We start from the raw sequence: 13,162 nt of genomic DNA, 5'->3' as shown, positions 1-13,162 counted from the left end.
GTCCATGAGGTCTGACACTGTCTGTGTCATTGACTGTAGCTGTATGCTTGCTCTGATTGGTTGGCTATGTGAATGTGGGCGGGGTTGAAAGGGATCATCTTATTATAATAAAGTTGGAGACGTTTTCCGTGTGTCAGTGTGTTTGTCTCGAAAACATATTATGCCAGGCGTCTTCAACAGGTGGGTCCGGGAGCCCTAGGGGGTCCTCAGAGCAACTGCAGGGGGTCCGCCAAATCTTTGTGTGATAGTACTGTTTTTTTTACATTAACCACTTGAACCCTAGCATCCCTATTCTGAGGGGAACATTTGCACTTGTAGATCGGCTATTTTCGGCAAAGAGGTTTGGTGTGGTAAAATCAATTCAAATCAATTGAGCAAATCAAGTACTAAGTATTGAAGGTTTAAGTGGTTAAATGTCTGAAAAGAACAAAACGCATGCATTTACACACTGACGATATAGTCTATGAATCTATCTATGAAATCTATGAAAAAGTTGAATCTGCAACACAATTTTGTATGTGGGGGTCCCTTCTTCATCTCTCTCTCTCTCTCTCTGCTAAGGGGTCCCTGACCTGAAAAACGTTGAAGACCACTGATATATGCCCAAGTTTGGCTATAAAGATCCCCAAATAGGCTCTATGCACAGCAGCCATATTATCGCTTCCTTCACAGGTGTTACCAGTGATACTAATGAAGGCTCTGTTCCATTTAGCGTAGCACAGTAGTTCTCAGATTTTTGAATTTCAGATTTCCACAACCCCCATTACTCTGAGAGTGTACAAATGGAACCAAATGGACCCGTAAGGGTCCATTTGGTTCCATTTGTACACTCTCAGAGTTACACACCCGTAAAGGGCCATTTGGGAGTGTTTCCAGTCAGCCAACATGCACAATATCAGCACCCTGACGCCGTCTGACCAGAACGGAGCAGAGCCTTCATTAGTATCATTGGTAACACCTGTGAATGTCTTCATAATATGGCTGCTGTGAATAGAGCCTATTCCCCATAAAGATACCCACATTCCCCAAGTGAGGTGTGTCACAGACAGCTGTGTGCTCTGTAACCCATGTCAGAGACATGGCCTCCGTTATGTGACAACAGGTAGAACAGGAATAATAAAATAATGAGAGCACAGTTGACCTATAATGTCATTGCTGTCAGGCAGAAACCTTTTATCACTATATTCAAATGTTGGGTGTTTTTGTGAACACAAATGAACGCCCTACTTGATCACACTACAGCGTCACACGGAAGCCTCAAAAGTAGCAAATCCAGAAGCTGGAAACGCGGCGTGAAGCGACACATTTCTTTCTTTTTTTTTAAGCACTGTTGCTACACTTAAAAATATAAGATAATAAGTGTGAACCCACTGTCATATTATATAGCTATCAAGATATTTGGTATAAATATTGAGGTATGGAATTTACAAGTAGAAAGTAAAAGAAATAAGTGTTAAAATGAATGGTAATATCAAATTTCACCTATTACTTTATAATGGACAATTTAGCTTTCAGGCAAGTGGGCGTGACCTTTGGGCAAGTAGAACATGACCCCAAGTCCCTCTGAGACCTTATAGTGTCAACCCCTGGGTTCTATAAAGCGATGGTTCTCAAACTTTGTCATGTCAAGGGCCCCCACAATGATGTATTTGGCTGTGGACCCCCCATCTCAAAAATATTTTGTGCCAGGGATTTTTCAAAAATAGAAGATCTACAAGCTCATAGCGTGGCACGCTATGAGCTTGTAGATCTGCTATTTTTGAATAGCCAAAGTATGAAATATGGTTAAAGTTGTCAAAATGATTGTGACGCTATATTAAATAATTTTGCTGGGGACCCCCTGGTACCTCGCTAAGGAGCCCTGGGGGTCCCCGGATCCCACTTTGAGAACCAATGCTATAAAGAACCACGACCGGTGTCCTCCAGGGTCACTTGGCCCCTAAAAAAAATAGCCGATCTACAAGCTCACAACACGTCACGATGCAAACTGTTGTGAGCTTGAAGATTGTACATTTTCACCTAATTTTAAACCTAAAACATACCCAGAAAAGAGACACACTATAGTGGTTTAAAGGTTCCTCAAAGAACCATCACTCGTTGAGGAACCATTTCTGGGTTCCTAAAAGAAATCTGACCCCAAAAAATATCAGTGGTGGAAAAAGTTATCAATTTGTTCAATACCGCAATGTAGACATACTCTGTTACAAGTAAAAGGTCTGTGTTCAAAATGTTACTGGAGTAAAAGTACAAAAGTATTGGCATCAAAATATACTTAAAGAACCAAAAGTAAAAGTACAAAATGTTTGAAAATAGCAGATCTACAAGCTCTAAGTATTATACTTAAGTACTGTTAAGAAGATTCCCCAAACTCTAAGTTTAGTAGTATTGTTTCTGTTTTTCCTCCAAAATGGACCCTTTGTTTTTCACTTCAATGTGTGCTGAGTGCACAGCAGTTAATTGGCCATTTAGTTGCACCTGCTGTTGATTTGATTTCCAATCCCATGCACCCTTAAAATCAAGTGTTTGGTCAGTGTGTCAGGTCTGGTGCAGAGAGCAGCAGCGGAGGCTGCAGTGTGTGCGTCCATTATAAGTAAGTTTGTTTTTGAGTTTGGATGTTTGATGTGCAGTATAACCGAATTATGTTTATGTTACTTTGTTCACATGTGGGTAACTTTTCTCCTTCTGTATTTTGTCTGATATACAGAAAACCACACACAACTAAACTGCATATCCTGTAACCCCCTAGTGTGAAAATAAAACAAACAAAAGGAAAGAAGTGCGTCACACCTAACAACATACACCTTCCACTATTGAACATTTTTTACAAGTACAGTACTTGAATATGTGTACTTAGTTACTTTACACCACTGAAAATAATTATCTAGAACCATATGAGGAACATGAAGAACCATTCACTAAATAAAATGGTTCTTTAGTTCTGTATAGTTAATGGTTCTTTGAACCTTCATTTTTCTGCTTGTACTGACAGCATCGTTAACTGATGTCATTGCTAACTGACCTCCAGGTATTTAGTGCTGTACGATGTACAAACAGCAACACAAAACAGACATTATCTGTCAGACAAATGGACCGTCTAAATGTTGTAATACCTAGGGGGTAAATATAAATGACAAATAGATGAATGGTGCCTCTGTGTTTATTTCTCAAACGTGTTAGTTTGTCGGCACGATTCCAGAGGTCGTGCAGTGATCTTGGAATCCACACATTCATTGTACAAGCGCAAACCTTATTGTCATAGCAGTGACCTAGAAACTCTAGCCCATAGACAAGAGAAAATCAATATGCTGAATAATGCTCAGTACTAAGAACATACATTATGTATGGGGAAATCATTACTTAAGTTATTAGAAAGTAAGTTAATATCATACAAAGAACCTCACAATACAAAATACTATTAAGCACATCCGGTGCATGTACTGAATATGTATTTAACCACATTTAATGTTTTAAAAACGTACTATTCCCACAATTATTTACAATACAATGAAACAAGTAAACTCAACAGAAAACGAAACAGTGCAATTTTCAAAACAACAAAAACACAAAAAGGTGAATTTTGATGAATGGTATTCTTCTTCGTAACTGACCACTTTGCGTTATGAAAAACATTATGTATGTGAAAATATGACAATAAATATGTCAACCCTTGATAAAGGGGTGTTGTTCTGCGGAGTGCATATCTCCGCCTGGTCGGGTGGCCCTACCCAGGGGCTGTGTAAGAGGTGAGTTGCAGCCGTCAGGACCCGAGGAAGCCGTTAGGGAAAAGGCATTAATACAACATATGGTTCAACTTTTTTTTTGCATTTGTGACACCTATGGTCATGATGTGTAAGAGCTTTTTGGGGTTCTGTAGGAGGAGGAGCAAATACGTGTGTTTTGTAGAAAATGCGTAATAACTGAAAATCTTGTTAGGTGGAAATGGGTGTGGCTATATGGGGAGTTGCATCATAATGCATCATGATTCAAGGAATTCAGGGAAAGATACTGTTTGATTGTACAACCTATCAGTGGCGGAAAAAGTACTCAAATTCTTTACTTAAGTAAAAGTACCAATACTGCAATATAAAAATACTCTGTTACAAGTAAAAGTCCAGAATTAAAAATTGACTTGAGTAAAAGTACAAAAGTATTGGCATCAAAATGTGCTTAAAGTACCAAAAGCAAAAGTACTAAATATTTGAAAATAGCCGATCTACAAGCTCACAACGCGTGACGCGTTGTGAGCTTGTAGATCGGCTATTTTCATATAGTCTAGGTACAAATTAGGGCTAAAGTGGTTAATGTACTTTATGTTTCATTATATCATCATTTATATCTGAAAAGTAACTAGTAACAAAAGTTTTCAAATAAACGTAGTGGAGTAAATGTACAATATTTGCCTCTGAGATGTAGTGGAGTAGAAGTAAAAGTATAGACAATTGGAAATACTCAAGTAAAGTACAAATACCTCAGAATTGTACTTAAGTGCTGTACTTCAGTAAATGTACCTAGTTACTTTCCACCACTGCAACCTATGGTTCAAGGGTTATAGTCCAAAACATAGAGTGGGCTGGTATAGTGCCACTATGAGGCCGATTTTGGAAAAGTTGTGGGGCGGAAGTACTTCCTCGGCGTACTGGCTGCGTGCATGAAAAAGTACAGCACTGATTGGTCCAACGGTTTCTGAGATTGGCCCCGAACACACAGACAGACGAACAGACACATACTGTACTGTAACAAGGGCTGAAAACATAATCTCCGCTCCAGGCCTTTGGCCTGACAGAGATCATAATAATAATAAACACAGATGTCAACGTTTTTGAAAAGTCCGCTAAACATAAAGTTTTGGTTTTCCTAGCGCTGCTTGTGGGGGCTCAGAGCCCTGAAGATTCACAGAAGCCTGTTTTGTTCAACGGCGACGGCAGTCCTGCACTCGAGTTTACATTCTTTTAGCTCCCAAACATCCAGCCCTTCCGTTCTGTCACGCGTTCCCCTCAGAGAAGGAGGTCACCACGTCCCTCAGAAGAAGGTCTGTACCTCAGAGTGTCACTGAAGAGCCTGTTTCTCCGGGAACTCGTTCAGGGGGATGACGGTGTACTCCTCCTGGTCTTCCTTGGGCGTTCCTTTCTCCAGGAACGTCTCCATCTCTAGCTCCCTCTGCTGGTTGCTGCCGTTGGCCTTGCTCTCCTCTGCGTTAGACACTTGCTTTGGTGTTCCACGCCATCTAAGGGTGCAAGTTATTAGGGGGGAAAAACATTAATATACTGCTGCTACTACTAATAATAATGATAATGATAATGATAATGATAGTATTAAATAATAATAATGATAATAATTATTATAATAATATTAATAGCTCAGATGTATGCAGCACTTTTCTAACTACTCCAAGGTCCAAGGTACAAGACTAAAATGTATAAAAAAAAAGTTAAGCATGGGTTGAGAAACAATACCAATACTAAAATATATAGATATTCTTTATGACAGTGGTTCTCAAACATTTTCAGATTTATTTGGTTGCAGACACCCATTTGAAAAATGTTTTGTGCCATAGACCCCCATAAAAGGAGATTACATTTTTGTTTTATTATTATTTTAAGTGTTTTGTGTTGTTTTTGAATAGCCAAAGTATTGTAAAAAAACATTCCTCATTTTGCTGGGGACCCCCTATAGAACCCCCTCAAGGACCCCTGAGGGTCCCAGGACCCCACTTTGAGAACCACAGCTTTATGACAATATGTGTACATGCAGTAACTGTTGAAATCGTACCTGTCTCTGGTTGCTATGGCGACCATGACGACTACCATTGCAGCCACGCCAACAACAAAGGCGGTGATGATCATCCAACCTGGCAACATAAGAGACATGTATACATCAATGCATTGTTCTGTAGGTACGGCCAGTGTTGATTTCGTCTGCTAAAACCATGATGAAAAATGTTTGTCGACTACCTTTTTTCACTGATGAACACTAAATAAACAAGCTACGATGACTAAAACTATGACTAAATATATTGACAATTTCGTCAACAAATAAAAAACTAGACTAAAATGTTAGTGAGGGACTAGTGGAGAAGAGATCCAGTTAAACTAAAAGACAAGTCATTTTATGTTTGCTTGCGCTCCGGTGTTAAAATAGCAGATCTACAAGCTCACAAGCTCATCACAACGCGTCACGCTGCAACGTGTTGTGAGCTTGTAGATCTGCTATTTTCAGTATGCAACCTAGTGTAGAATCAGCTATTACGACGCCATCAAGGCACCGCCGAAATACATTTTAGTTGACTAAATCAACTATAGATTTAGACTAGTCGACTATAATCTTATGATATTTAGCCAACTAAAACTAGACAAAAACTAAAACATTTCAGATGACTAAAATATCACTAAAACTAAATGACTATCACTAAAACTAAAACAAAATGTGCTGTCAATGTGTGTGTGTGTGTGTGTGTGTGTGTGTGTGTGTGTATGTATTTATATCAACTAATATATTTTCTACCATTGCAGCCTCTCAGCAGCAGTCTTGCTCTGGACTTACTTGATGATCTGCGGTCTTCCTGCTTAGCTCTATTATTGTCTGCTGGATCCGATACCGACTGTGGAGTCTGTGGCTCGAGACCTATAGGGACCAGAAAACGACCGGGTAAAAACAAACAGCTATTAACACTCATACACGTATAGTAGCAGTGACAAAGCAGTGGTTCTCAAAGTGTACACATGGAACCAAATGGACCAAATATTATACTTTTACTCCTCTACAATTATTAGAAAACTTGAGTTACTAGTTCCTTTGTAGATTTCGATTATTATTACTAAACGTACATTAACCACCTCAGCCCTATATACATTTTGGCCATTTGAAAATAGCAGATCTACAACCTCACAATGCAATTGTGAGCTTGTGGATTTGCTATTTTTAAAAGATGATTATACATTTGAAATGCTGAAAAGTTGTGAAATGTGATATTCTGCATAATGAGTACTTTCTACTGTTGGTACTTTAAGTACATTTTGATACCAAAACTTTTGTATTAATAATTTTACTTAAGTAAAAAAATGGGAATACTTTTTCCACCACCACTCCCATAAAGATTGACTCCACGGCTCCACGGTATTTACCTGGAAGTTCATTGTCTGGTCTTGCCGTCTCCTCCAGCTCGGGTTCCTCGGGTTCTGGATGTGACCCTGTAGTGGTCAACCTCGGATCGATGTCGTTACTGACAGCAGCAGCAACCGTAGACGTAGGCATAGACGTAGACGTAGACATAGACGTAGACATAGACATAGACATAGACATAGAGGTAGACGTAGGCATAGACGTAGACATAGACGTAGACATAGACATAGAGGTAGACGTAGGCATAGACGTAGGCGTAGACGCAGACGTAGACGTAGGCATAGACGTAGGCGTAGGCGTAGACGTAGGCATAGACGTAGACATAGACATAGGCACCATAGGCATAGACGTAGACGAAGACGTAGGCGTAGACGTAGACGTAGGCATAGACGTAGACGTAGACGTAGACATAGGCACCATAGGCATAGGCATAGACGTAGACGAAGACGTAGGCGTAGGCGTAGACGTAGGCATAGACGTAGACATAGACATAGGCACCATAGGCATAGACGTAGACGAAGACGTAGGCATAGACGTAGAAGTAGACGTAGGCGTAGGCATAGACGTAGACGTAGACGTAGACATAAACATATACATAAACTTAGATATAAAGTCAGACATAAACGTAGACGTAGATATAGACGTAGACGTGTGTCGTGCAGCGCTGCTAGTCGTAGAGTCTGTTACGTCATGTTCTTCTGTAAGACTGGGTGCAAGGGTTACACCGATGGTTGTCGTACTGGGGTCTGTAGTGGTTGTTGTATGTGACTCTGAGGAAATACTATAATAGCCCTGGGTGGTGGCACTACTGGGTAAGGTAGAGGTGAGAGTCGGGGCTTGGCTGGACGACGTGGTGGTGTATAAGTCGGCGCTGCCCTCGAACATCCCGCTGGCCTCCGTCGGGTCGGACTCGTCCGAGGCGGTGGGGACGCTGCCTTCCTCGGCTTCGTCCGTGGGCGGCTGGCCGTCGTCTGGGAGTTGAGCCGACGTCGTTGCGTTGCCGCTGCCGCTGCCGCCGCTACTTCTGGGCGATTCGCTGGTGGCCTCGGTCTGGAAGGCGTTGCCCAAGATGAAGCCGTCCTTCACGGCCTCTCGCATCACGTTCTCCTCCTCCGCGTTGGCCGCCGGGAGCTCCGTGACGGCTGTGTGACAAATGGAGAAAGAAAGGGGAAAAAAAAAACTTCAACATCACCGCAAAGTGTTTAACCTACAGTACGTTGTGTTGCGTCATCGTGCCCTGACCTGGAGGGAAAGGAAATTCACAAGAGCTTTGTATAAGATCTAAGGATAAGAGCTTAAGCAGCAAACAGAACAGAGTGCTTGTATAAACTTGTCGTAGCTGTAATGAGGCCTGTTTGATAAGGAGCGGTGAGCCAGGTGAGTCAGTTGCTCAAGTATTGATTTACTTAACTGACTAATCATTCCTGTGTGTTAACCAAAGGAGTGGCAATCTCGTCAAATTGTTCATTTTCATTAAAGCATGCCACGCAAGCTTTTGGCACGCGATAACTACATGGATAAGTTGAGTAACTCCCCCGCTCCCCTGTCTCACGCAAACTGATGTTAATCATGTTCAGGATTTGCACTGCAGCACGTAGACTCTTCTAGAACATGCATGGGCAACTGGCGGCCCGGGGGCCACATGCGGCCCCTGCACCTTCACTTAATGCGGCCCGCAGGTTAATATCAGAATACTGATGTATTATTGATTTCGGCTGTTACAATTCCAAACATGCAATCATGATCCGCTTGAATTACTTCAGTCTATAATGACTAGTTTTAAAATGCTATTGTGTTTTTTATGTTCGATGTCTTTGTATTTAAGTCCATAAAGTTAACATAAGTATAATTAAATGCATTTAAAATAAAATAAAAATGTTACTTTTCAGGATTCCAATTAAAACATAGCAAACAATAATTCAGGATTCCAATAAAAAAAAGCAAAAATAGCGTCTATTTTTGCTACTTTTGTGTGACATACAGTAGAATGACGACGTAGGGCATTAATTAAGATACAAGTTTAAATGAATGATGGAGATAAGAGGTTTCTGCCCGACAGTATATGCAATATAATGGCCCTCTCCACCCCTGTTCTAGAATATGGAGACGGACGCCACATTCTAGATAATGCAGATGGTGCCAGGGATGCAATAGGCTCTATGCACAGCAGCCATATTGGAAAGAAATTGGGCCTCTTCTTACTTCCTTCACAGGTGTTACCAATGATACTAATGAAGGCTCTGTTCCATTCTGGTCAGGGTGCTGATATCGTGCATGTTGGCTCGCTATAGAAACACTCCATTTTGGTTCCCAAATGGCACCTTATGGTGGGTGTGTAACTCTGAGAGTTATGGGGGTCCTTGAAAATAAGACAACCACTATGCCACACTAAATGGAACAGAGCCTTAATTAGTATCATTGGTAACACCTGTGAAGGAAGTCAGAAGAGGCCCACTTTTTCTCCAAAATGGCTGCTGTGCATAGAGCCTATCAATCATGGTGGAAATTGTTTTTTTTTCTCGTAAAGCATTCTTTATTCCAATTTCAAAACAGTCGTTTTCACTGTTAAGGTAACGGTTATTGGTGCCATTTCAAATAGCCATTTGGGCTTTGTTTGCCTATACTTTCTCAAGACAAGTAAACACCTGAACGAATAAAACCCCAGGGTCGCTATTGTGGTGCAAACATTCCATGAAAAGAGCTGATCTACAAGCTCACAATGCGCCCGAGCTGTACAGCTAAGATATTTAGTGTAGAGGGAAAACAGGAGCCCTGAGAGACATGAATAAACTAAGTATTAGTTGATTAGTAACAATTTAAACCTATGGTTTAAACTTTAAGAATACTTTCTTACTTACTTACTTAATTCTTAAAATATCTGTTTGCAGAGGTGGACAAGGTACTACAACTCTGTACTTAAGTAAAAGTACCAATACTGCATTATAGAAATACTTTGTTACAAGTAAAAGTCCAGAATTGACTTGAGTAAAAGTACAAAAGTATTGGCATCAACATGTACTTAAAGTACCAACAGTAAAAAATACTAAAATGTTTGAAAAGAGCAGATCTACATGCTCACAGGGCGTTGTGATTCGACGCGTTGTGAGCTTGTAGATCGGCAATTTTCAAATAGCCTGTATGAAATAGGGCTAAAGTGGTTAATGTATGTTTAATATCATAATTCATATCTTAAAAGTAACTAGTAACTAGAGTAGAAGTAAAAGTACAGAAAATGGCAAATACTCCAGTAAAGTAAAAAAAAATCCTCAAAAGTGTACTTAGGTACAGCACTTGAGTACATGTACATAGTTACTTTACACCACTGTCTGTGTGGACTGTCTGTATACTATACTATGCATTCTCAAAGAAAAGTGAATGAATACTAAATATGTCCAAGTCAGAAATCCTATCAGGTTCCAGTGTAAATATCTCCATCTTCCATCTGTGTCTAGTCATGTTCAGTGTGTGTGGGCGATCACCATGAACATATTGTTCAGCCAGACGTGCACGCAGAACTGCTCTCTGTCAGGCATAAACCTCATACCTCCATATTTTAACTGTTATTTAATGCCCTGCTTTCTCACACTACTAGTGTCACACAAAAATAGCAAAGAATAGCCGATCTACAAGCTCAAAACGTGTCGCGAAGCGACACGTTTTGAGCTTGTAGATCTGCTATTTTTGCTATTTTTGAATTTGAATCCTGAAAAGTAACAGTTTCGGAGATATGAGGTTTTCGCTCAACAACGCCGATAGGGGATATAGGCATTAATGCACTTTCTGGAGCTGCTCAGCACTTTTACAAAGAAAGACCCCCTGTGTGTGTGTGTGTGTGTGTGTGTGTGTGTGTGTGTGTGTGTGTGTGTGTGTGTGTGTGTGTGTGTGTGTGTGTGTGTGTGTGTGTGTGTGTGTGTGTGTGTGTGTGTGTGTGTGTGTGTGTGTGTGTGTGTGTGATGTAACAGGAGCCCGGAGTGGACATTCTTACAGATAGAGAGAGAGAGAGTCTGGAGACGTGAGGCAGGCTCTACACGCCTGATGAAACACCAGGAGCATCTCAGGTGAACTTTAGAGAGAGAGAGAGAGAGCTGACTCACGGTGTAGGGGAGGGAGAGAGCGCACGAGAGAGAGATAGAGAGAGAGAGAGAGAGCAAGCTGTGAACTGTTGCAGAATACTCTAGTTCGTGAGCAGAAAGCCACCAGGTATGTGCACTGCATTTCTCAGTAGAAAGTGTAGTCTGACAAAGACACGTATACATGCACACACGGGGGCACACACACACACACACACACACACACACACACACACACACGCACACACAAACGTGAACGTACACAGGTGCAACGCACACATACGCACACACACGCACACGCACAGTCGCACACGCACAGTCGCACACGCACGCTCACACACGCACACACACACGCACACACACACGCATCGAGAAAGACACTATCGATGAACAAGAGCTTGTGATTACGTAAAAACTACAGGTTATTCTTTTGTACATTTTTTTTTTAAAGTAACGGTTTGGGACATACAAGGTTTCCTCCTGACCGCAACGATATGGCATATGTCATGTTTGCCTGTGTGTGTGTGTGTGTGTGCATGCGTGTTAAACTAGACTTTCTATTGGGAATTAAATGCAACATGGCTTTGTATAGGCAGCAGCATCTCTTCCCCGTCAGGTAAAACTGTTACTTCTCAGGATTCAAAATTCAAAAGTATATTTAAAAATAGCCGATCTACAAGCTCAACATGTGATGCATTTTGAGCTTTTAGATCCACTATTGTTTGCTACTTTTGTGTGACACTGTAGTATGATGAAGTTAGCATTAATTTACGGAGAGAAAAAAAACTTTAAAAACGTTATAAGTATGGAGATACCAGGTTTCTGCCCGACAGCGACAATATTTGGTCATAATACTTTAATCCAGATAAAGGAACTGTCACATTTCACTGTCTTCACTCTGGATAAGAGCATCTGCTAAATGCATACATTTTAAATTAAGTCCCACAAGCATCAAAGAGAGTGATTTTGCGTGAGAGAGAGAGAGAGAGAGAGAGAGAGAGAGAGAGAGAGAGAGAGAGAGAGAGAGAGAGAGAGAGAGAGAGAGAGAGAGACAGAGAGACAGAGAGACTGAGAGACTGAGAGACTGAGAGACTGAGAGACTGAGAGACTGAGAGACTGAGAGACTGAGAGACAGAGAGACTGAGACACAGAGACACAGAGAGACAGAGAGACAGAGAGACAGAGAGACAGAGAGACTGAGGGATAGAGAGACTGAGGGATAGAGAGACAGAGAGACAGAGAGACAGAGAGACTGAGACACAGAGAGACAGAGAGACATAGAGAGAGTGTAAACTTTCACTCACCATTAAGCGGTAACGAGTAGCCAGGGGTCAAAAGTGCAAAGATAACTCCAAAAAGTAGAGTCCCCATCATCGTGACACAGAAAGTACAGAAAACTAAAAATGACGATGACGATAAATTGAAGTTGAATGTTGGTTCTCTTATGGTCTAATGTCCCACCTCTTAGATGAGTGGAGCTGACTTCATAAAAGGTAGTCAGTGTTCAGAGTAAGGTACGGTGAGGTAGACCACTCTGAGCTGCAGGTGTAGTCTGGCTTTATATAGACAGACGTCAGTGGGAGTGGCTCTGGTGAAACAATAGATCATCATCAGCATCATGCAACTAGAACACACCCTCTGTTTCTGCTGAAACTCACCTGTAACAGTGTGGGAAATATACCACCAAACCACTGAAAAAAATAATAATGTTTTCTTTTTGTTTTTATGGCATGGCTCTGGTGAAGGCTATTACCCATACATGGGCAACTGGCGGCCCGGGGGCCACATGCGGCCCCCACCTTCACTTAATGTGGCCCACAGGTTAATATCAGAATACTGATATATTATTGATTTCAGCTGTTACAATTCCAAACATGCAAACATGACCCGCTTTAATTACTTCAGTCTATATTAGTAGCTTAGTGACTAGTATTAAATGATAGTTTTTTATAAGATGTTTGTGTCGAATGTAT

General features: G+C 41.1%; 1 protein-coding gene across 1 annotated transcript; it reads right to left on the bottom strand.

Moving 5' to 3' along the window:
* Positions 1–3,141: 3,141 nt before the first annotated feature.
* On the bottom strand, positions 3,142–12,714 carry LOC311048215 (uncharacterized protein). Its single transcript, XM_084061333.1, has 5 exons — positions 12,494–12,714; positions 7,122–8,261; positions 6,541–6,621; positions 5,770–5,848; positions 3,142–5,224 (listed from the first exon to the last, which is right to left on the bottom strand). Exons 1-5 carry the CDS (start codon positions 12,561–12,563, stop codon positions 5,047–5,049), a joined length of 1,548 nt encoding a protein of 515 aa, XP_083917459.1. The 5' UTR covers positions 12,564–12,714; the 3' UTR covers positions 3,142–5,046.
* Positions 12,715–13,162: the final 448 nt, after the last annotated feature.

Source organism: Gymnoscopelus microlampas, assembly GCF_963454915.1.
Source record: "Gymnoscopelus microlampas genome assembly, chromosome: 1".
In the NCBI taxonomy this organism is placed as follows: Eukaryota; Metazoa; Chordata; class Actinopteri; order Myctophiformes; family Myctophidae; genus Gymnoscopelus; species Gymnoscopelus microlampas.
The sequence above is the reverse complement of the archived record's forward strand: the minus strand, read 5'-3'. Positions and strand labels throughout refer to the sequence as shown.